The sequence below is a fragment of the Grammomys surdaster genome, unplaced genomic scaffold (genome assembly GCF_004785775.1).
Source record: "Grammomys surdaster isolate TR1022 unplaced genomic scaffold, NIH_TR_1.0 125688, whole genome shotgun sequence".
Taxonomy (NCBI): Eukaryota; Metazoa; Chordata; class Mammalia; order Rodentia; family Muridae; genus Grammomys; species Grammomys surdaster.
The window spans coordinates 1089139-1113340 of NW_021620524.1; the positions used below are offsets into that span (position 1 = coordinate 1089139).

The 24202-nt window shown below is 56.8% G+C and overlaps 2 protein-coding genes across 2 annotated transcripts in view; both read left to right on the plus strand.

Moving 5' to 3' along the window:
• The window catches only part of Ccdc57 (coiled-coil domain containing 57), a 101350-nt gene extending 98528 nt beyond the window's left edge, over window positions 1-2822 (plus strand). The window contains exon 19 of the mRNA XM_028787976.1: window positions 2408-2822. Within this exon, the coding sequence (XP_028643809.1) occupies window positions 2408-2646 (239 nt within the window). The 3' untranslated portion in view covers window positions 2647-2822. The remainder of the gene's footprint in view (window positions 1-2407) is intronic.
• A 2143-nt stretch (window positions 2823-4965) lies between these two features.
• Window positions 4966-22389, plus strand: Fasn (fatty acid synthase). Its single transcript, XM_028787847.1, has 43 exons — window positions 4966-5474; window positions 6653-6789; window positions 7325-7477; window positions 8498-8671; window positions 8865-9065; window positions 9213-9335; window positions 9424-9539; window positions 9631-9765; window positions 10282-10744; window positions 10863-11050; window positions 11251-11440; window positions 11942-12036; window positions 12259-12393; window positions 12471-12674; window positions 12784-12899; window positions 13082-13254; window positions 13330-13521; window positions 13592-13672; window positions 13764-13943; window positions 14086-14265; window positions 14341-14544; window positions 14794-15080; window positions 15473-15859; window positions 15948-16112; window positions 16191-16309; window positions 16389-16543; window positions 16646-16849; window positions 17056-17206; window positions 17289-17467; window positions 17546-17665; window positions 17777-17899; window positions 17981-18204; window positions 18400-18601; window positions 18718-18869; window positions 18983-19074; window positions 19244-19395; window positions 19476-19721; window positions 19912-20100; window positions 20207-20437; window positions 20522-20742; window positions 20862-20960; window positions 21136-21387; window positions 21470-22389. The coding sequence occupies exons 2-43, from the start codon at window positions 6663-6665 to the stop codon at window positions 21605-21607; spliced, it is 7518 nt and encodes a 2505-aa protein (XP_028643680.1). The 5' UTR covers window positions 4966-5474; window positions 6653-6662; the 3' UTR covers window positions 21608-22389.
• The last annotated feature ends 1813 nt before the right edge of the window (window positions 22390-24202 follow it).

Here is a 24202-nt window from a genome sequence, read left to right on the forward strand (position 1 = left end):
GCCACTTTAGTGTAGATGAGAGCCAGGCCCATCTCCAAACACAGCCAGCTCTCCTCCCCAGATTCCGGGAGCCAGTGTTCAGTGAAGGCACACCATGGCTCTGCAGTTACCCTCACATGGACCCACCAGGCTCCAATACCACTCCCTCAGTGAAGAGCCACGGGGACTGAAATATCTTACAGAACCAGAACACAGAGTAGTGGGCTGGGGGCCCCCTGCCCTGAAAGTCTGGGAGTTGAGCCAAGTACCTCCTTCCCCCCCACAGGGAGGACTGTCTATAGAGAGGCCAGGAGGAGAAACCAAAGGCCACAAAGCAGAGTGTGCCGTTCTTCCTCTAACCAGACCTGCTCAGGAACAGTTTGAATACAACCATCTAGCTCTGGGCGCCAGTTAGAAGCTACTTGTCTGACACTGGTCTGAGTCATGAACAGCTCCACTGTGACCACCGGTTGGATCAGGCTAGTTTCAGCCTTTGCCCCTGACTGTGCCAGGTAGGCAGCAAGAGGGTCTAGCATGAAGCCTTTTCTGTGATTCCTACTCCTCCATGATGACTTCTGGAAGACTTACAGGGGAAGAACCATGTGATATGGTAGCTGGTGTCTGGGAGAGAGATGGGGTGGGAGTATCTGTGTAAGAGAAGGGTGGTCTGGATTTGGAGAACCAGACACAGCTAGCAGGAGTCCTCAGGAATATCCCAGACGGATGGCTCCCGAGTCAGACAGCAGAGTCTGGTCCAGCAGGAGCTCAAGCAGAAATGGCCCTAATGAGGTTCTAAGTGTTTCAGAAAGCTGGACATAGTATCACATACTTGTAACCCGAGTTCTCACAAGGCTGAAGCAGGATTGCCATGAGTTTAACGCCAGCCTGGATCACAAGAGCAAGACCCTGACTTAAAAGAGACAGACACAAAGAGAGACTCACACCCAGTCTCAGGACAGCAGTAGAGGTAAACACAGGGCCGAAGCAAGGAGAAGGGCAGTCCACTTCCCCAGAGCCCATGTACGCGTTCAGGCTCCATGCTCACGGCACAGTGGATTCAGCCCGGCACTCTGTGACTGTACTGACTCTTCCCCTAGTCAGTGCCTGGTCAGCATGTTCCAGGCCCATGGGAGTCACAGAGAGGTGGACTCCTCAACTCTGGACAGACATGCATATCACCTCTCAGGTTGCCTCATGCACATAAGACAGCTGAGTTAAGACTGACAAGCAGTGGCGCTGTGTCTCCAAGACACTAACTAGATTCTGCTGTAAAATAGAGTGCATGGTGTTACATGCTCTTAACCCTGCACTTGGGAGGCAGGGGCAGGTGTGTCTCTAGTTTCTTTTTCATTTTTCTTTCTTTCTTTCTCTCTCTTTTTTTTTTTTTTTTGGTTTTTCGAGACAGGGTTTCTCTGTGTAGCCCTGGCTGTCCTGGAACTCACTCTGTAGACCAGGCTGGCCTTGAACTCAGAAATCCACCTGCCTCTGCCTCCCAAGTGCTGGGATTAAAGGCGTGAGCCACCACCGCCAGGCATGTCTCTAGTTTCTAGGCCAAGCAGTTCCAGGTAAACCAGAAACAAAGTTCCTGTCTAAAAAGGAAAACAAAAAATTATAAAAATGCAAAAGCTCCAGCTCCAGGTAAACCAGAAGCTTCTTGTCTGCTGGGCCAGGCTGCCAGGGAGGAAGAACAGGTCTGTCTCTGTACCTGAGGGAGATGAAATGGTTTTAGAAAAGATACTCATTTTTAGTGTCAAAGACTCAAAGGACAGAAAAGCTTTAAAGACAAAGATGGTCATCTACAAAAGCTAGACGTGGCTTACAAGCAGGCACATACCCATTAAGTCTGGGTCCTAGCAGCAGCTGCAGTTAGCAGCAATAAAAAGACCACTTAAACCATGGCTCAAGTGGAGACTGGCAGGGCTGCTCTAGGCTTTAACCTGTGCCTGTGTGGAGTACAGCTTACCAGACAGTCCTTGGCCTGTCAGGTATGTAAGTGGTCAGAGTGTTCATGAACACTCCGTGTACACTCAGGCCCCCAGGACAGGTCAAAGGACTGAACTCTCAATGGGGTGGCCTGCCCCCATGCCCTTAATGGTCACAGCAACTCAGGGTGTTTTTTGCTTTCTTTTGTTTCCAGAGCCCAGATTTCTTTCTGTGCACTAGGGGAGAGGCAGGCCCAGGATCAGTTGAAAATATGTAAAGCCCATGCCCACACAGACCTCTTGCACCCTAGTCAGGACCCCACACAGCTGCTGCCACTGGCTAGGGCTAGGTCACTGTGGAGGGCCTGCTGGCCTGTATAGGCTCCTGCAAAGAACAGAATATGAGTCCCTGCAGGTTGCTGAGTATGATCTAACCAGCTCTGGGCACTCACCCACCTTCCCTCCCCGTGTCCTAATCTACATCCTTTTCTGCTTCTTGCCTGTAGAGTGTCCAGCACCTCCGGGACCCAGCTGTTTCCAAAAGGTTAACAGGAGCCCCGTCCCCATACAAAAGGTCAACCGGAGCCCCGTCCCCATACAAAAGGCCTTTGCTGTCAAAGGGCTAAAGATGGAAGCTCAGCCAAAAGCTGCCCACCCTAGACCCAGCAAGTCTCATCCAGCTAAACCTACAAACTGCCAGCAGCAACAGCACCCTAGGGTCCGCAACTACAACCTCAAGGACTAAATCTCAGCCTCCTGCAGGGGCTGCACAGGGGCCTCCACCTTGGTAGTGGGGCCTGTGCTTGCACAAGTTGGGGGTGAGTATAGACATGGTATACAGGTGGGCTGTGAGCACAGGACCGGCTCCAAAACGATGACCTTCCTGATGCTAACGAGCAATTAAAACCCTCCCCCGTCTGCTTTGCCTGTCAAGTTGTCTATCTTGTCCTACTTGGGAAATGCAGCCTAGAGCCTGGGCTGGCCTCTGCCACCTGCCTGTGTCACCACCCACAGCCACTGTGCACTGACCCTGTCAGTGACACTGTCCTTCTCCAGAACCCGGTGGGCAGAATGCAGTGGCCACCTACAAAGTAAGTATGTCCCCAAGGAACACTGTGTGAGGGGTCCTCCCAGGAGCAGGAGCCTGGCCAAGAGGCCCTATCTCGGGAACACACTCATCTGCCTACTGAAAACCTCATCGTGAGACCTGCCTGGCCATTTCCTGCCTGCATCAGAACTCTAAGACTATGGCCTTAGCCTTGCTGGGCGTCAGACACTCAGGGCTGCAGGGATGGAGGCAGGTTCCAGGTCCAGGCTATCCAGGCTATCCAGTCTGCTGTGTGTCCCTAATCATGTGACTCTTGCAGCTTCATTCTGCATCTGTGTAAAATCCTGACAGCGATTCTGGGCTGGCTGGCTGGCTGACATGTGTGGGCCACACAAACATCACAGGAAAGACCACACTCAGTAATGTGGTCTTGGATGCCAGCTGAAAGCCTCGGTCCTGGGTAGCACACATCTGCAGATCACTCTTGCTGTGTGTCTATAGAAGGCTCCTCTCAAGGTGCATAAGCAAAGAGCTATAGGCTATCTTCACAACAGCCCCCCTAGGTACTCTGTGCTCTCAGGATCAGCAGGGGCAATGGCAGGCCACCCTGGTGCGGCTCTCCCACATCCACACCTGGCAATCCACTTTCTTTGCTGGCCACATGCTTCTGAGATGTAAGTCTGCTCTGACCTCAGCATCCTTCTCTGTGCACAGGCCCAGACTCTGCATCCCAGTCTGCTATCCTGGGTTACAACCCCTCCACCTGAGACCCTGATCGCTGCAGAGCCAGAGCTGCGTTGTACACTTATGGTTGGCCAGCAGCCTGGCCAGTGAGAAGGCAAACATGGCATATTTCGAGAACCAGAAGGTGGGGTGGGACAGCAATGGCTCTCCTAGGCTGGCCCTGCAACCCAAAGACAACCACACAATGAACACCAAAGTGAAGACCCTCGAATGGGGACAGTGCAGGTATTGGACCTGGGTCTTGCACCCTCCACCTCCATAGCACACACACACACTACAGCAAAAGATGCCATCAGCAGGCCATGGAACGGGCCCTAAAGGCATAGGGGCACTAATGGGAGAACCGGGGGGCAAGCCTGCATGTGAACAGATTACACACCTGCCAGTCCTACAGGCTGTCCTTCAGGGGTCCCTGCTTAGCCTCCTTCCACAGAGACCCTGGGTGGACAGCCAAGCTGGAGAAACTAGAAGCCAGAGATGACAAGCAATGCTCCGAGGCTCTGGCTTTTGCTATAGACATGCAGTCAATGACCACTGACACTACTCCCCCCCCCCGACCCCCCCCCCCCCCCGCCAACCTCCCCCTCCCCTCCCACCCCCACCCCCCAAAGCCATTGCCCCATAAGGAGGTTAGTCTTAGTGGTCTGGGCCTGTAGTGGAAGGACAGAAGGAAAGGAAACAACCTCTCTGGGCACTCAAGAGGCCCAACCCTGAGCAGTCTGTGTCTTTTTGGTCGGTGAGTTTAGTCATCTCCCGCCCCCAAATTCGATAACCCTTTCAAAAGAGGAATTTAAAGGGAGGGAGGGAAAGGGTCCCGGAAACTAGCAACTCAGGGAGGCGCGCAGCAGCTCCTTTGTTCCCATCAGGAGGGGGAGGGGTGGTATCCCGCTCGCCAGATGGCCGCGCCTGGACACTGAGCGGACTCCGGAGACCGCGGCACGCGCCCGTCAGTGTTCCCTATCCTGCCTACTGGCCCCGTCCCTGCCCGCATCCTAGTCTCCAAGGCGGGCACAGAGCGGGTGGGTATCCGTGAAAGCTGGGCTACGATGACCGGTAATAACCCTGCCTGAGGCGCCCTCCGCCGGGGTCAACGACCGCGCTTGCGCGGGGGCCCGCTAAGCGCTTTGCCGCTGTTGCCGGCCCATCACCCTATTGCCTAGCAACGCCCACCCGCGCGCCGCCATTGGGCCACCGAGAACGGCCTCGGTGTCCAATTGGTCTCGATGTGGAGCAGGCCACGCCCTTAGGCTCCGCGCGTGCTACGATCGCGGCGTGGAATCGCAGTGACACGGATCTGTCCCCCCGCGTGGCCCTGGTGTCCTCCTCAGTGCAGTCCCCAGTGTGACCAAGCACGCCCGACCTACACTCCGCGCGCACAGTGCACACCTGGCCCCGGCCTCGGGGGGTGGGAGGACAGAGATGAGGGCGTCGGGATGAGCCCCGCGTGGCCCGCGCGAGGCCGGGGGCGGGGACGGAAGCAGGCGGGGGCTGCGCGTTCCTTGTGCTCCAGCGCGCGCCCGTGCAGGGTCCCGGCTGGGGGCGGCGCGCGCGGGCATCACCCCACCGGCGGCGGCGCGCCGGGTCCCGGGGCGCAGCCCCGACGCTCATTGGCCTGGGCGGCGCAGCCAAGCTGTCAGCCCATGTGGCGTGGCCGCGCGGGGATGGCCGCGGTTTAAATAGCGCCGGCGCGGCCTAGAGGGAGCCAGAGAGACGGCAGCGGCGTCCCGTCCAGTTCGCCTGCCGCGCTCCTCGCTTGTCGTCTGCCTCCAGAGCCCAGACAGGTACGCCTCTGCGTTCGGGGTTCCGGGGCGGCAGGCCGGTGTCGGGATGCCGCGGCTCCAGTGGGAGGACAGGCGGGCGCCCATCCTCCGCACACCTGCGCTCACAAAAGCGCCACCGCGCCCCTCCGACAGCCAGCCACCCGGCTGTGTTCCGCGGTCGGGCCGAGAGGGGCGCGGGAGGGGTGTGCGGAGAGCCAGCGCGGCGGGCCGCTGTCACGTGGGCGCCGCGCCAGCCGGGTGCAGGAGGCTGGACGCCTCGTGGATGGGGCTGGGGCCTTCATTCGCACCGGGCGGCTTTGGCAGAGCGCAGGAGGCCGCGGTGGTACCCGGGCTCCAGTTTGGAGAGGCCAGATGCGGGTCTAGGTGCGCACGAGGCCCCAGGGGCCTCAGCGGAAGTCATCAGACCATCCAGGCCTCGCCGGCTAGGTGGCGCGGAAGCCTTCGCGTTGGTCTACGGCTGCAAGGCCTGGATTGCCCTGGGCAAGTGCTTTAGGGACCTGAGGATCTAGCAGACCCGTCTGCTGCCTCGGCAGCAGGTTACAAGGTGTTTGGCCAAATGGCGAGAGGCTTCACATGTCTCCTATCCTAGCTGGGAGTGGTACTCCAGGTCGGATCTTGCTGAAGGGGTCCATTGGCAGGGGATCTTGTTTGCCTCAGCCCTGCTAGGCCTGGGCACTCAATAGTAGTCGGGCCTGTTCCTTCTGGGTCCTTACCAAGCCTGGCGTCCTGGCTGGCCCTGAACGGCAGTCAGTCTCCACCCTCATCATGAAAGGGAAGCGCGCTGGCTTCCCCGTGGCTTGAGGTGAGAGTACTCCAGACCCTACTTCTTAAAGCCCCACTTCTGTTTCCAAGTTCCTGATTTGACTAGCTTGGGATGGAGCACCCAACAGACAACTGGAGATCGTATGGTCCCAGGTAGCTCTGGCAAGGCATGGTAGGGTCAGGCCAGGTCAAGTGTCTTTACCCTGGAAGGGATGAAAACCTCAGAAATAGCTGTCAGTGCAAGGAGACCTGATTACAGCTGGGTCCTGCTAGTTTCCACTGGGGCCTTTCTTGTCTCTTGCTCTCAGAAAGTCAGGGAAGGGCTCTTAGATGTGCTACCTGTGGATTCAGGGGGCTGTAGCTGGGAATGACTGTGTGAGAGAGAGATAGACCCACCGTGCTACCTTCCCCCACAGAGAAGAAGCCATGGAGGAGGTGGTGATAGCCGGTATGTCGGGGAAGTTGCCCGAGTCAGAGAACCTGCAGGAGTTCTGGGCCAACCTCATTGGTGGTGTGGACATGGTCACAGATGATGACAGGCGTTGGAAGGCCGGTGAGTGTCCCCTCGGGATCAGGCAGCAGGACAGACAGGGTCTATGACCAAGGCACGGCTGGAGACATGGTGAACTCCCTGTAGAGCTAGCTGTGAGGTTGAGAACCAGTCAGAATGAAAAGGGGCAGGTGCCTTGGTCAGTCCTGCTGTGGAGGACACCAAAGGTGGGCCATAGAAGGGGACTGGCCCTTTGGATATCCTATCTGCAGTCTATGCCTTGAGCTGCCAGGTGGTGTCTAAGATGACTCTCACACCCAACGGGCTCTAAGAGAGCCACAGAGCCGCTCTACCTGATGGGCAGGTGTGAGTCAGCATTGGGCTGGCCTGGCCAGCTCTGAGCAGGCAGAGGGTCTCCCAGTCAGGTTGGGGTTACCAGGGGGTAGTCGCCAGCCTCACCTCCTACAGATTTTGCTCTGGGTCACCCACATGTGGCTGTTTTGGGACATTAGCAGTGAGGCTGGGTCACTTCTGGAAGCCTTCCTCAAGAAGAAGGATTTCTTGGTTCCCTGGCTTCAGAGGCTGTGATGTTCCACAGGGCTCTATGGACTGCCCAAGAGGTCTGGAAAGCTGAAGGATCTGACCAAGTTCGACGCCTCCTTTTTTGGGGTCCACCCCAAGCAGGCACACACGATGGACCCCCAGCTCCGGCTGCTGTTGGAAGTCAGCTATGAAGCTATTGTGGACGGAGGTGGGTCATTGGGGTATTACTGCCCTTTCTAGAATATATTGTAATGAGGGCTAGGGACATCATTCGGTGGTGGAGCACTTGTCTAGTGTGCACAAGAACCTGGACTTCATCCCCAGTACTGTTAAAAGGAAAAGGAAAGGCAACAATAATATCTTTTTGGCTCTGAGATATCAAGAGGTCAGAGAAAGGCATGACATGTGTCTCTCTAGCTATGTCCCCAACCCTGATGGAGGGCCAGTGGCTCAGGAGGCGGGGGCCCTGAGCAGGGCACAGTTTCACAACCGTACACTAACAGTGTCCCAGGCGCACCCTGTTATCCTAGTTTCCTCACTCCCCAGTGTCTGGTTGTTCTCGGGCTGAGGGCGGGGCTTACAGCAGGTGGCTCTGCAGGGGCTCAGCCTCGAGCTTTGGTGATAACTCCGTCCCACTGGCTGCCTCTTATTCTGGATCCTGCTGCTTAGGACATGGACATGTCTCCAGGGATAGAAGGCCCCACAGTGGGCAGCCAGTGAGGGTTGGTATGGCAGGGGTGAGCTTCAGGGTGGTAGATGCTAATTTGCCCTACACTTGATAAACAGCTTGGTGTACAACTGTCCTGGGGTGTACTATAAGACCAGGGAGTGTAGGACCCTGGTAACCTCGGTGGTGAAAATGAAGGCCCTCACCTTGGGCCTGTCTGGCTGCCCAGGCTCTATCAAAGGCTGGGCATAGCTCCCAGGGGGTTACCCACTGTCCTCTGCTTCCCAGCTTGGACACTTGGCCTTTGTCTTCCTGTATCTCCTTATCACAGCCTGTCCCAGGGCAGGCTGCCCTTGGTACTAGAGAACTCATTGGCCAGCAGCCTCTTGAGACCCACCAGTAACACCAGAGGCCAAGGGAGTTGCTTCCAGACAATGCTGCTCTCTGTCTTTCCTGTGGCCTCCTATGGTTGCTGCCTGACCCAGACCTTAGAGGTCCATGATGGCCCCTGAAGGCACCCCTCTCACCCCATCCTATGTGGCTATTGCTGCCCCCCGGCAGGTATCAACCCGGCCACACTCCGAGGAACGAACACTGGTGTCTGGGTGGGCGTGAGTGGTTCTGAGGCATCAGAGGCCTTGAGCAGAGATCCCGAGACGCTTCTGGGCTACAGCATGGTGGGCTGCCAGCGTGCAATGATGGCTAATCGGCTCTCTTTCTTCTTCGACTTCAAAGGTGGGTGGGCGACAGCCCTAGGCCCGGGCCCAGCTGTACATGTCTGTGCGTTCACCTAGATAGCCCTTTTGGACTCAGACTTCCTTATTTCTGGGGAAGGCTGAGTGGGGAAGCTCAAGGCCCCAGGGGTGGGGTATGGGACAACATCTGCCGAGGGCACCCACCCCTGCATTATGCCCTTGTCCGTCCACAGGACCCAGCATTGCCCTGGACACAGCCTGCTCCTCCAGCCTGCTGGCACTACAGAATGCCTATCAGGCTATCCGCAGTGGGGAATGCCCGGCTGCCCTCGTGGGTGGGATCAACCTGCTGCTGAAGCCTAACACCTCTGTGCAGTTCATGAAGCTGGGCATGCTCAGTCCCGATGGCACCTGCAGATCCTTCGATGATTCAGGTAAGGTCTGGGTACGGGTCATCAGGCTCCAGCCTATACCCTTGAGTGTGGCATCTTGGCTCCTGATGGTGTGTGTGTGTGTGTAGACTTACAACACAAACACCCCATCAGCCAAGAGCACCTAGCTGAGGTGTCGATCTAACCTAGGGAATGGATACTGTCGTTCTGAGGCTGTCGTGGCAGTTCTACTGACTAAGAAGTCCCTGGCCCGGCGGGTCTATGCCACTATTCTGAACGCTGGCACCAACACGGATGGCTCCAAGGAGCAAGGTGGGCACAGAGGGAGAGCGCGTAGATCACAAGAAGTGGGGAAGTGGAGGGTGCAAGGCTTCATACCATACCATACCTTCCGCCGTAGGTGTGACATTCCCCTCCGGAGAAGCCCAGGAACAGCTTATCTGCTCGCTGTATCAGCCAGCCGGTCTGGCCCCCGAGTCTCTCGAGTATATCGAAGCCCATGGCACAGGCACAAAGGTTAAAGCCCTTTCTGACCCATACCTGTGACTCCTCTATCCTCACTAGAGGGACTTCCAGATGCAGCCTTAACCTACTCTGTCCCCTGCAGGTGGGTGACCCCCAGGAACTGAACGGCATTACTCGGTCCCTGTGCGCCTCCCGCCAGGACCCTCTGTTAATTGGCTCCACCAAATCCAACATGGGACACCCTGAGCCTGCCTCTGGGCTTGCAGCCCTGACCAAGGTGAGCAGACTGGGCTCTTGAGTCAGGAGTCCCTGTGATGTGGATAGCTGTGTACTGTGTCTACCACTTGGCCTGCCTTGGAGCTTCTCCCTGCCTACCAGCTAGCCTTTTGGCTGCACTACGGGAGAGTGGGCCTACCCTTGTGGCACATTCCCTGTGGTAGATGTGCCGACTTACAGCTTCTGGCCAAACGAAACACTTGGTTGCAAAAAGGACAGGTACAGTTCCGAGGAAGCATCTAGGCCTCGTTCTGAGGTGAGGGAGGAGCACGAGCCTGCACACCTGCCTGTCCACTTGTTGGGACCTTCAGCTTGTTTCTACGTTGGGAGATATGTGGTTGTCTGGATGACCCATCTGTTTAGGCTTCTGGGCCTGGCTTGGGAGCTTGTGTGCTCAGGCCTATGGCCCCTCAACTTGGGGACCATGCACCCTGGATGACACGAAAAAAACATTGAGGGCACAAGGCCAGAGAGGACAAGGGTCTTGGTGTTCAGTAACCATGTGTTCTGTCTGCAGGTGCTGTTATCCCTGGAACATGGGGTTTGGGCCCCTAATCTGCATTTCCACAACCCCAACCCTGAGATCCCGGCACTTCTTGATGGGCGGCTGCAGGTGGTCGATAGGCCCCTGCCCGTGCGTGGTGGCAACGTGGGCATCAACTCATTTGGCTTCGGAGGCGCCAATGTTCATGTCATCCTCAAGCCTAACACACAGCAGGCCCCTGCGCCTGCCCCACACGCTGCTCTTCCCCATTTGCTGCATGCCAGTGGGCGCACCGTAGAGGCAGTGCAGGGCCTGCTGGAACAGGGCCGCCAGCACAGCCAGGACTTGGCCTTTGTGAGCATGCTCAACGACATTGCAGCGACCCCCACAGCAGCCATGCCCTTCAGGGGTTACGCCGTGCTCGGTGTTGAGGGAAACGTCCAGGAAGTGCAGCAAGTGTCTGCCAGCAAGCGCCCACTCTGGTTCATCTGCTCAGGTGTGCCTGCCCCCATGCTCGCAGGCTGGCCCCTAAAGAAGGAGGGGGGTGTCCCTTTTCTTGAGGGTGAGGCTGGCGGGTGGCCATGCTGTGGCCCTGATAACGCTTTCTGGGACAGGGATGGGCACGCAGTGGCGTGGAATGGGGCTGAGCCTCATGCGCCTGGACAGCTTCCGCGAGTCCATCCTACGCTCTGATGAGGCTGTGAAGCCGCTAGGAGTCAAAGTGTCAGACCTGCTGCTGAGCACAGACGAGCGCACCTTCGATGACATCGTGCACGCCTTTGTGAGCCTCACTGCCATCCAGGTATGTCACCTGCATGGCGCTGGCATCCCGGGACTCTCGTGCCAAGATCCTGCCTTCCGTGTCAGAGCTCTGGGTACAAGCCTGGGGAAGGGTGGGGCTCTCTCAGAAATCCCTGAGAGAGGCCTGATCTGCTCGGCAAGCTCGGCTTTACTGTGAGGGATTGTCAGGCTAGCTGCATGGCCTGTGTCCCCACTTCACAGATTGCCCTCATCGACCTGCTGACTTCTGTGGGGCTGAAACCTGATGGCATCATTGGGCACTCCTTGGGAGAGGTTGCCTGTGGCTACGCGGATGGCTGTCTCTCCCAGAGAGAGGCTGTGCTTGCAGCTTACTGGAGAGGCCAGTGCATCAAGGATGCCCACCTCCCTGCTGGATCCATGGCAGCTGTTGGTAGGTATCCTCCCAAGGGCCCGCAACCTCATTAGGCACCAGGATCTTCTTGAAGGGGGTTTCTGTCATGGGTCCTCCAAAAGAACGAGCTGCTTTGGTGTAAGACATGGGGTTGCAAAGGGAGAGGTCACTCTCTTCAGGTTATCTTTATAGGCTTCAGTTCTGACCCTATAGGCCTGAGCAAGGTATGCAACTCCACACATGTGAGATGAGGGTCAAGGAGCTGAGGAGAGCTGGTTGCCACCCCTGGGTGTTCATTGCCCAGCTGCTTACCCATGACACCCCTCAGGTGTGGTTTCTGAGGTGAGGCCTGGCTCCTTGCCTACACCACCCTCATAATGATGACACCTCTCTTGAGATCAGATACAGCAGGGGGTAAAAGAGCCCCTGGAAGGTCAGCTTTTGTCATTCCACCGACAACATTGGCCCTAGGTAGTGCTCATGGTCCAGGAGGATGGGCTGGGCTTGGGCTGGCTCTGAGGTTAGCCACTCTGCTTGCAGGTTTGTCCTGGGAGGAATGCAAACAGCGCTGCCCCGCTGGTGTGGTGCCTGCCTGCCACAACTCTGAAGACACTGTGACCATCTCTGGACCTCAGGTGGGCCTGCAATCCTAGCAGAACTTCTCTTCCCTGCATTTTTGCCCTGGCCTTACCTAGGAGGCAAGGCCTCCTCGGTCTGTGACTGCCAAGTTCTGAAGGGCCCCCGCTGGTGAGCTACAGCTGCCTCAGGCCCTCTGGGTGAGACCTAAGCTGGGTGGCATGTACCTGACCAGGGAAAGCCAGCCCAGGCCCCCTGACCACCGGCCTTGATGCCTGCAGGCTGCAGTGAATGAATTTGTGGAGCAGCTAAAGCAAGAAGGCGTGTTTGCCAAGGAGGTGCGAACAGGTGGCCTGGCCTTCCACTCCTACTTCATGGAAGGAATTGCCCCCACGTTGCTGCAGGCTCTCAAGAAGGTAAGTACCTGGCCATATGCATGGACTTAAGGGCATGGTGACTTGACTTCACTTGCTAACCAAGCTCCTGTCTGCAGGTGATCCGGGAACCACGGCCACGCTCAGCTCGCTGGCTCAGCACCTCTATTCCCGAGGCCCAGTGGCAGAGCAGCCTGGCCCGCACATCTTCTGCTGAGTACAATGTCAACAACCTGGTGAGCCCTGTGCTCTTCCAGGAAGCACTGTGGCACGTCCCTGAGCACGCTGTGGTGCTGGAGATTGCGCCCCATGCACTGTTGCAGGTGAGCACCTGGTCCGCCTGGGTTAGGGGCATGGCAGCCTGTCAGTCAACGGAGAAGGCAAGTGTGGCACGGAAGGGATCAGAACCCAGTCCCCATTTGTTCTGTGTAGGCCGTCCTGAAGCGAGGCGTGAAGTCTAGCTGCACCATCATCCCCTTGATGAAGAGGGACCATAAAGATAACTTGGAGTTCTTCCTCACCAACCTTGGCAAGGTGCATCTCACAGGGTAGGTCTCCCTTCTTCCTACTGCTCGCATGGGCTCCCCCGCCCCCCATAAGAGGGGTTGCTATTGGCCCAGCTCAGTTCTGGCCCTCGGTTCTCAGCTTGGCCATCTTAGAGTCTTAAGTGGGGCTACAGGTGTTTGGGCTCTTGGGGCCAGGTGTGTCACTCAGCTCTTTTTGTCACCAGCATCAATGTCAATCCTAACGCCTTGTTCCCACCCGTGGAGTTCCCGGCTCCCCGAGGGACTCCTCTCATCTCCCCTCACATCAAGTGGGACCACAGTCAGACTTGGGATGTCCCAGTTGCTGAAGACTTCCCCAACGGCTCCAGCTCCTCCTCTGCTACAGTCTACAACATCGGTGAGCCAGGCCCCATGGTGTAGGTAGGTTCCTTCCCAGGCCTGTGGGCCAGTGCTGAGGTATTTGTCCTTACAGACGCCAGTCCTGAGTCACCTGACCACTACCTGGTAGACCACTGCATTGATGGCCGGGTCATCTTCCCTGGCACTGGCTACCTGTGCTTGGTGTGGAAGACACTGGCTCGCAGCCTGGGCTTGTCCCTAGAAGCTTGTCCTGTGGTGTTTGAGAATGTGTCGTTTCATCAGGCCACCATATTACCCAAGACAGGTAAGAGGCGCCTTCAGTAGGGGCGGCTTAGATTGTCATGCCTGCTCTGCTGACCCTCCTTTCTCTGCAGGAACCGTGCCTCTGGAGGTGCGGCTTCTGGAGGCCTCCCATGCCTTTGAGGTGTCTGACAGTGGCAACCTGATCGTGAGTGGTGAGTGGACCTAGCTAGGTCTGTGGGGCTGCGGACCCCAGGTCCTAGCCTGCCCCACACTGAGACCCTTCTGTTGCCCTGTCTCCTACAGGGAAAGTGTACCAGTGGGAAGACCCGAACCCCAAGTTATTCGACCACCCAGACGTCCCGACACCCCCTGAGTCTGCACCCGTCTCCCGCCTGACCCAGGGAGAAGTGTACAAGGAGCTGCGGCTGCGTGGCTATGATTATGGGCCCCAGTTCCAGGGCATCTATGAGGCCACCCTTGAAGGTGGGCAAGCACAATCCCCCGAGTCAGTGAGCGTGCTTACCAGAGCTGCTCTCACTGCTGGGCACGGGAAAGATGGGGAGGAAGAAAGCAGAGGCCCTGGAGCAGGTGGGGCCCGGGGAGCTGACCAGCCCCTCTGCTGCAGGTGAACAGGGCAAGCTGCTCTGGAAAGATAACTGGGTGACCTTCATGGACACAATGCTGCAGATATCCATCCTGGGTTTCAGCCAGCAGAGTCTGCAGCTACCCACCCGTGTGACCGCCATCTACATCGACCCTGCGACCCACCTGCAGAAGGTCTACACGCTGGAGGGGGAGACTCAAGGTAGGCCCGGCCCTGGCTCCGTGCACTTGTGTCCTGGGCTGGGCACTGCCTACACTGACCAGTGTGTCTCCATAGTGGCCAATGTGACAACGAGCCGCTGTCTGGGCATAACAGTCTCTGGCGGTGTCCACATCTCGAGACTGCAGACAACAGCAACCTCACGGAGGCAGCAGGAGCAGCTGGTTCCCACCTTGGAGAAGTTTGTTTTCACGCCCCACGTGGAGACCGAGTGCCTGTCTGAGAGCGCTACCCTGCAGAAAGAGCTACAGTTGTGCCAGGGTAAGGACCCCAAACTTCCTCTCCTCTCCTTTCAGTCTTTGAAACCCATCAGATGAGGCCTGGATGGTGGGGAGCTTGCGGTTGGTGAGAGCAGAGCCTACCTTCCATGGGCCTACAGCACAGAACTACTGCGTCCTTCCCATTGCTATTTCTCTGGCCGTGGACTTGTCCTGTGGACAAGCTAGGAAGTGGGCCCTGGAGGTTGCCTGGAGGCCTTAGAGAGAGAACATAGGCCTTCCTCCCTCCCAGGTCTGGCACGGGCTCTGCAGACCAAGGCCACCCAGCAGGGGCTCAAGATGACCGTGCTTGGGCTAGAAGACCCTCCACAGCCTGGGCTGCCTCGACTCTTGGCAGCTGCTTGCCAGCTGCAGCTCAACGGAAACCTGCAGCTGGAGTTGGGTGAGGCACTGGCTCAAGAGAGGCTCCTGCTGCCGGAAGACCCTCTGATCAGTGGCCTCCTTAACTCCCAGGCCCTCAAGGCCTGCATAGACACAGCCCTGGAGAACTTGTCGACACTCAAGATGAAGGTGGCGGAGGTGAGTGGTGGAAAGGTAGACAGGCCATGTGCATGGATCCAGGGCAACCTCTGGCCAAGCCCGCAGCAGGCAGTCACAATGTAACAGCTTTCTATGGCCTTTGTGCTTTGGTTTGTTCCACCCTAAAAGATTGTGGAAAATTTCTCACCACTACCAATGCAGGGATGAGATAGATACCAGAAAGAAGGCTTCTGGGAAAGAATCCTGGGATGCTTTGGGCTCTAAGCTGGGATGTCACAGGCAGAGAGTTTCTACAGGAGAGTAGAGTGGAACATTGAAAGAGCCTCCTGGCTGGCATTGTCATAAGACTGAGGAGCATGGGGATGCTCACCCAGTCCCCAGGTTTTTCTGCTTCCTAGAGGCAACAGATCTAAGATGCTCTTCCACCCCAGGTGCTGGCTGGAGAAGGCCACTTGTATTCCCGCATCCCAGCATTGCTCAACACCCAGCCTATGCTACAACTGGAATATACAGCCACCGACCGGCACCCCCAGGCCCTGAACGATGTTCAGACCAAGCTGCAGCAGCATGATGTGGCACAGGGCCAGTGGAACCCTTCTGATCCTGCTCCGAACAACCTGGGAGCTCTTGACCTTCTGGTGTGCAACTGTGCGTTAGCCACCCTGGGGGATCCAGCCTTGGCTCTGGACAACATGGTAGCTGCCCTCAAGGAAGGTGGTTTCCTGCTAATGCACACAGTGCTCAAAGGACACGCCCTTGGGGAAGCCCTGGCCTGCCTCCCCTCTGAGGTGCAGCCTGGGCCCAGCCTCCTAAGCCAGGTACTGCTCCCAGGCATGCAGGGTAGGTGAGGGGTGGTGGGTATGATGGTTCAGCCGGTTCGGTACTTACAAGACTTCATGCACATAGGAAGAGTGGGAGAGCCTGTTCTCAAGGAAGGCACTGCACCTGGTGGGCCTTAAAAGGTCGTTCTACGGTACTGCGCTGTTCCTCTGCCGCCGAGTCATCCCACAGGACAGCCCCATCTTCCTGCCTGTGGAGGATACAAGCTTCCAGTGGGTGGACTCTCTGAAGGTCAGGCTCTGGGGCTGGGAACCTTGCCTTGCCCTGGCATGTGATCAGCCTAGAGGCTGACCCTTCTCTCTCCTGCAGAGCATTCTGGCTGCATCTTCCTCTCAGCCTGTGTGGCTGACAGCCATGGATTGCCCCACCTCCGGTGTAGTGGGCTTGGTGAACTGTCTCCGCAAAGAACCGGGCGGACACCGGATTCGGTAGGAAAGACCTTAAGGGGTGCCTCCCCTCTCTCCCTCCCCCCCAATCTTGGTATCCTTACCCACTTTGCCCCCACAGGTGTATCCTACTGTCCAACCTCAGCAACACATCTCAGGTCCCCAAGCTGGACCCTGGCTCTTCAGAGCTACAGAAGGTGCTAGAGAATGATCTGGTGATGAACGTGTACCGGGATGGGGCCTGGGGTGCCTTCCGTCACTTCCAGTTAGGACAGGGTGAGCCCGTTGATGCCCTATTCTTGACAGGCCAAGGAGGAGGTTGGGGACAGAGAGCTGTCCTGGTAGGCCCTGTGGCATCCTTGCTTTCTTTTCCCTCAGACAAGCCCAAGGAGCAGACAGCACACGCCTTTGTAAATGTCCTTACCCGAGGGGACCTCGCCTCCATCCGCTGGGTCTCTTCTCCCCTGAAGCACACGCAGCCTGTGAGCTCAGGGGCACAGCTCTGCACTGTCTACTACGCCTCACTAAACTTCCGAGACATCATGCTGGCCACGGGCAAGCTGTCCCCTGATGCCATTCCAGGTGACAACCAGGGCGGAGTCTTGTGACTGGGCCACTGGGAGTAGGGAAAACACCCGTGCCATAGCACCCCAATGCGAAGGAAGTCCTGCAGCAGCTCCTGGGGAAGAGAGGGCTCCCCAGCCCCAGGGGCTGCACTTGCACCCTGCACCCCAACAGCCTGTCCTAGAGCGGAGACTAACATGAGCCTCCCTTCTGTCTACCCACAGGTAAATGGGCCAGCCGGGACTGCATGCTCGGCATGGAGTTCTCAGGCCGCGATAAGTGTGGCCGGCGTGTGATGGGACTGGTACCCGCAGAAGGCCTGGCCACCTCAGTCCTGCTATCACCGGACTTCCTCTGGGATGTACCCTCCAGCTGGTGAGTGGGCGGCTACAGTTAGGGGATAATGTGATCTTAGTGAGTGGCCAGGTTGAACTGATCCTGTGCTGTATAACCTCAGGACCCTGGAGGAGGCGGCCTCTGTGCCTGTCGTCTATACCACTGCCTACTACTCCTTAGTAGTGCGTGGGCGTATTCAGCGTGGGGAAACTGTGCTCATCCACTCGGGCTCAGGTGGTGTGGGCCAAGCAGCTATTTCCATTGCCCTCAGTCTGGGCTGCCGAGTCTTCACCACTGTGGGTAAGGCCCCTTACCTCTTCCAAGCCCTCGGAGCCTGAGCCCTGTGGCCCAAACTTACTGGAGTCTCTCTCCTGACAGGCTCTGCTGAGAAGCGAGCATACCTCCAGACCAGGTTCCCTCAGCTTGATGACACCAGCTTTGCTAATTCACGAGACACATCGTTTGAGCAGCACGTGTTACTGCACACAGGTGGCAAAGGTAAGTGCCCCCTGGGCCATTGCCTGAGAGTGGATCACGCAGTCCGTCCTGTCCTCAGGACAGAGGTATGGGTGAGCCCAGCATGACCAAGTGACTTGTTTGCCACCATAGGGGTCGACCTGGTCCTCAACTCCCTGGCGGAAGAGAAGCTACAGGCCAGTGTGCGGTGCCTGGCTCAGCATGGCCGCTTCTTAGAGATCGGCAAATTTGACCTCTCTAACAACCACCCTCTGGGTATGACTAGTGGCTAACGGAGTGCGTGGGGCTGGGGTGGGGCCAGGGGCATCCATCAGTGAACACGGTTCTCCTGTTCAGGCATGGCCATCTTCTTGAAGAACGTCACTTTCCATGGGATCCTGCTGGACGCACTCTTTGAGGAGGCGAGTGACAGCTGGCGGGAGGTCGCGGCACTCCTGAAGGCTGGCATCCGTGACGGGGTCGTGAAGCCCCTCAAGTGCACAGTGTTTCCCAAGGCCCAGGTGGAGGACGCCTTCCGCTACATGGCTCAGGGGAAACATATTGGCAAAGTCCTTGTCCAGGTGAGGTGAGGCCCTCGGGCACCCAGCCTGGCATCGTCTTTCCTAATTTACTTGCTTTGTTCTGTGTGCCATGCGTGGGAGCTAGAGCACAGCTTGGTTCTCCGTGGGTCACCAGGCTTCGTACAGGCACCTTTACCTGCTCAACCATCTCCCTGGTCCTTGGACTGCTTCTGAGCCACTGCTACCTATCTGCAGGTGCGGGAGGAGGAGCCCGAGGCTGTTCTGCCAGGGGCTCAGCCCACCCTGATTTCTGCCATCTCCAAGACCTTCTGCCCAGCCCATAAGAGTTACATCATCACTGGTGGCCTGGGTGGCTTTGGCCTGGAGCTGGCCCGGTGGCTTGTGCTTCGGGGGGCCCAGAGGCTTGTGCTGACTTCTCGATCTGGAATCCGCACAGGTAAGTGAGTAGGGGCAGCTGGTAATGTTGGCTTCCCTTAAGTGGAAACTGTTCTGGGAAAGGCCATAGGCCACTCCCTGTCCTCTGGTACAGCCCCTTAGCACTGTGTCCCACAGGCTACCAGGCCAAGCATGTTCGGGAGTGGAGGCGCCAGGGCATCCAGGTACTAGTGTCAACAAGCAATGTCAGCTCACTGGAAGGGGCCCGTGCTCTCATCGCTGAAGCCACGAAGCTTGGGCCTGTTGGAGGTGTCTTCAACCTGGCCATGGTAAGAAAGGCATGCATGCTGTGTTCTGCATCCCTCCAGAGCCTGAGACCCAGGCTGCTGCCAAGAGGGGTTAGAACCTCAGCTACAGCAAGCACTAAAACCCCTGCTTCCAGGTTCTGAGGGATGCCATGCTGGAGAACCAGACTCCAGAACTCTTCCAGGATGTCAACAAGCCCAAGTACAGTGGCACCCTGAACCTGGACAGGTAGGCAGTCAGTCCCTCCGTTGAGTTTTATGTATGCTCGCAGTGTGTATTGGGCCCTGCTGGGTTTGAGGGTCTGGGGAGGCGGTGCTGTGCCTTCTTTGGCATTCTGGACTGCCCTGGGGAGGTTATAGGCACACAAGTTGTCAGAGACTGACATGCTCACCCACAGGGCAACCCGGGAAGCCTGTCCTGAGCTGGACTACTTTGTGGCCTTCTCCTCTGTAAGCTGTGGGCGTGGCAATGCTGGCCAAACCAACTACGGCTTTGCCAACTCTACCATGGAGCGTATATGCGAACAGCGCCGGCACGATGGCCTCCCAGGTAGGCCTCTCTGTCCAGCCCGCCCCTGCTCGTGGTCTCACTCCTCAAAGCACCTCACCGGTTGCCTCCCTTGTTGGCAGGCCTTGCCGTGCAGTGGGGTGCCATTGGTGACGTGGGCATCGTCCTGGAAGCAATGGGTACCAACGACACAGTCATTGGTGGCACGCTGCCGCAGCGCATCTCCTCTTGCATGGAGGTGCTGGACCTCTTCCTGAGTCAGCCCCACGCAGTCCTGAGCAGCTTTGTGCTGGCTGAGAAGAAAGCTGTGTCCCATGGGGATGGGGAAGCCCAGAGGGATCTGGTGAAAGCTGTAGCACATATCCTAGGTAAGCCATCTTGGGGACCTTCCCAGCCAGGCCGACTCTCTGAGCCTTAGTTCTCCCATCTATGGAAGCAGAGGACAGAGTTCTGTGGTCTGTGCTCGGCTGGGTGATTGGCAGAAATCCCGGAGAGTCACAGCATGTACCTGGTTCTTATGTCCCCTTCTAAATAATGACCAGTTCTCCCGTTTGGCAGGCATCCGAGACCTCACAGGTATTAACCTGGACAGCTCGCTGGCTGACCTCGGCCTGGACTCGCTCATGGGTGTGGAAGTACGACAGATTCTGGAACGTGAACATGACCTGGTGCTACCCATGCGTGAGGTGCGGCAGCTCACACTGCGGAAACTCCAGGAGATGTCCTCCAAGGCTGGCTCAGCTACTGGTGCGTTCCAGACAGCAGGCTGTGCGGGTCCTGGTGTGTCCTCACAAGAGGATGTATACTGGCCCACATGCCAAGGCTGCCTACCCTATGTCCTCTGTCTTCACAGAGACGACCTCTGCCTCCAAGTCCAAGAAAGACACATCCCTGAAGCAGACCGAACTAAACCTGAGCACCCTGCTGGTGAACCCTGAGGGCCCCACCTTAACACAGCTCAACTCAGTGCAGAGCTCTGAGAGGCCCCTGTTCCTGGTGCACCCCATTGAAGGTTCCACCACTGTGTTCCACAGCCTGGCCGCCAAGCTCAGCGTTCCCACCTATGGTCTGCAGTGCACCCAAGGTACTGTGCACGAGGCAGAGCAGTACTCGCTGCCTTGGGCCTTGGTTCTCCACCAAGTGCTGAGTCCTCTGCTTGTCGTTACAGCGGCCCCCCTGGATAGCATTCCGAACCTGGCTGCCTACTACATTGACTGCATCAAGCAGGTCCAGCCTGAGGGACCCTACCGCGTAGCCGGGTACTCCTTCGGAGCCTGTGTAGCCTTCGAGATGTGCTCCCAGCTGCAGGCCCAGCAGGGCCCAGCCCCCACCCACAACAACCTCTTCTTGTTTGACGGCTCGCACACCTACGTACTGGCCTACACCCAGGTGAGAGCTGGGCCAACTGGTCCCAAGCGGTGCCGCCTGTGTCTTGGCTTCGAATACAGTTCTGGGAGGGTCCTGGTTACTTCAGAGTTTTGCTGCAGCACTCTCTCCTTCCCTGACAGAGCTACCGGGCAAAGATGACCCCAGGCTGTGAGGCTGAGGCTGAGGCTGAGGCCATATGCTTCTTCATAAAGCAGTTTGTTGATGCAGAACACAGCAAGGTGGGCCTGGAGACACCCTGGAAAGGGCAGGAAAGGCAAGGCTGGGAGGACTGGGGTCTTTGCTCCTTTAAAATGGACCAGGGAGGTCCAAGTGCTTCTTCAGAAACCCATCTGCCCAGTGAAGGCAGGCCAGACTGTGTGGCCCCGCCCCACATGCTCAGAACTGTTCCTCTAGGTGCTGGAGGCCCTGATACCACTGAAGAGCCTGGAGGACCGGGTGTCTGCCGCTGTGGACCTCATCACTGAAAGCCACCGCAGCCTGGACCGCCGCGAGCTGAGCTTTGCAGCCGTGTCCTTCTACCACAAGCTCCGAGCAGCCGAGCAGTACAAACCCAAGGCCAAGTACCATGGCAACGTGACACTGTTGCGTGCCAAGACAGGTGGTACCTACGGGGAGGACTTAGGCGCTGACTACAACCTTTCCCAGGTGAGCGGAGGACGGGGCAGGTGTGCCAGCCACGGGTGGGATGCTTGGTAGTGGTCACAGAGTGAGACCCGAGTGTTTGCAGGTGTGTGATGGGAAGGTTTCGGTTCACATCATCGAGGGTGACCACCGCACGCTGCTGGAGGGCAGCGGCCTGGAGTCCATCATCAACATCATCCACAGCTCCCTGGCTGAGCCTCGAGTGAGTGTACGAGAGGGCTAGACCTGCCTACCACGAAGCCACGCTCCACACCCGCCACCAGAGATGCTCCAATCCCCACCACACCCTGAGTGCAGGGACTGGGGAGGGTCCTGCTGGTGGGACCCCCTCCCCCCAGAGGCCCAGCACCACCCTCTCCCCTGGTGGCTGCCACAGCAGGACCATCATGTGTCCCAGCCACCTAGTGGGGTTCCTAGAGCCACTGACTTGGAGACACCCTGGTCTGTGAAGAGTCAGTGGAGGCCAGCAGGAGCCAAACTGAGCCTTTTCTACCATGTGGCATTTGTCACACTGGTTATTTCTCTATTAAATTCTCATATTTATTGCATTGCTGGGAAAGACCCCCAGGGTTGACTCATTCCAGAACCCCCTAAAATGGGAGAAGCCATGTGGGGAAGATTTCTGGGAAAGTTTCCAGACTCACCATATACAAGCTGCTGGCTGGAGCCCCTTTTTGTCTTGGCCCTGTCCCTGCTCACTGCAGGGCAGGGTATGGAGAGGGCTGGTTCCCGGGGAACGAGGACCCCAGCAGACACTGTAGCTCATGGCCCTTGGTCCCCAGCATCCCCGGCTGCACCCATGATGCAGGGCAAACTGACTCTGCGGACCGCACCGGGCACTGACTGTATTGTTTTCCAAGACTCAGATTGCTGCTTGGTTTTTGGATTTACTGCAGCTGTCAGTGTAAAGAGCCATGTCTGGACTGTGTCATTTTTACACCAACCTGGAACAAATGCTGCTCTTGATGCTGTCCTGTTCCCACATTAAACTGCACGTGAGCAAGTGCTGGCTTCTGTTCAGTGTCTTTGCAGTCCCTGACCTGGGCTTCAGGTTCTATACTTCTGCATATTCCCCACAAGGATTTCCAGTGGCCACCACAGCTCTTCCAGTGGGAATTAAATTGGCCCACTCCTTGGAAGGTGTGGCATTCTGTCAGAGGGTAAGGAAATTAGAGTATGCTCATACGTGTTTCAGCGTGTAAGCCTGGCTAGAGGCCCTGGCACTGTAGTAAACAGAATCCACCTTAGTTGCCCCAAGAGCATCAGCTTAGTTGCAGTCTCACACCAGGGGTAGAGAAAGAATAGCATCCTCTACTTGTAGTCAACTGCCAGTTGGTGCCAGCCCCTCTAGAGGAAAACTCCAGCAGTATGTGGCCACTGTGAGAAGCATATCCCTGGAGACAGGTGACATGACCAGAGCAGAGGGCTCACGCCTGCCTCTGAGTCACACAGAAGTGACCGTGTGTGTGAGCAGAGGAGTGGAGGTTGCTTGGAAGGAGGATCAAGAGAAAAGTAGGCACAGCCTAGTGGACCCACAAAGAAGGCTACCTTGTATGCATTGGCTTGGGGGTAAGGCATGGGTCTTGGAAGGCAGCTTGTTGGTGTAGGCAAGGTCCCCAGACTTTAGTGTCCAGGAGAGACTTGTCAGAAGGCCGCAGCATTCAGTCCTGTCCACAGGGAGCAGGAGACTAAGCTGTACCCTTGCCAGCTTAGAAAACTGCAATGGTAGGGTACAAGTAGTGTGTTCAGAAGGTCCCAGTCTGAGTGATTAGCCTAAGACTGAAGCATCTGGTTGGCTCTAGTCATACTTAGAAAATTCTTACAGCTCTTTTTGTTATGCATGTCCCTTCCTGGGAGGGACCTGCCCTATCTCTATAGTGTCTCTACCTAGTTAGTCTACCTACTCAAAGGAACAGGTTTATAAACTGTCATAGAAAGGCCCAACTCGCTCTTACTCTCTTACTCTCTTGCCTCTAGCTTCTCCTCACCCTTCCTCCCTTCCCTTCCCCCTCTCTCCACGTTGTCATGGCCACCCTCTACTCTCCCTCCACTTCTCTCTCTCCCCTCGCTCTCCCACTCTCTTAATAAACCCCCTCCCCTTTAAAAAAAAAAAAAAAAGAAAGAAAGAAAGGCCCAACTCCCATCCAAGGCTGTGTGATCCTTAGAACTCACATATGAGAGGCAATAAAATCTAAGACTCCTTATAGCTCCTTGTGGTCACCTTGCTGCTTTTTGGGATTGTCTAACAAGACTTAAGCCGAGTCTGATGAGGTCACTTGGGTAGAGTTGAGCACTATGTAACCTGAGTTTGATCCATGCAAAGGTGGGAGAAACTAAGTTGTCCTCTGACCTCCACACATGAGTGGAGCAAAACTAAAATCAGCTGGGCAGTGGTGGCGCACTCCTTTAATCCTAGCACTTGGGAGGCAGAAGCAGGCGGATTTCTGAGTTTGAGGCCAGCCTAGTCTACAGAGTGAGTTCCAGGACAGCCAGGGCTACACAGAGAAACCCTGTCTTGAGGGGGGCGGCCCCCCCCCCCAAAAAAAAAAGATTCAGGTAGAGCACCAAATTTAACATCTGGCTTGTCGGTATGACAGTCCTTAGATTAGTCAGGAATAGGAACCTCTGCTAAAGTGACATTGGTTTTATGTACTTAGCAATAAAAATGACTCTAAGTGGGTAGAGAAGTGAATCAACAGTTAAAGGACTCAGATGAGGTTCCCAGCAACCCATAGCAGCTCCAGCCCCAAGGGACCTGACAGTTTCTGAGGGAACCACGGAGTACCTAGATGTACATGCAAGCAAAATGTTCACACAC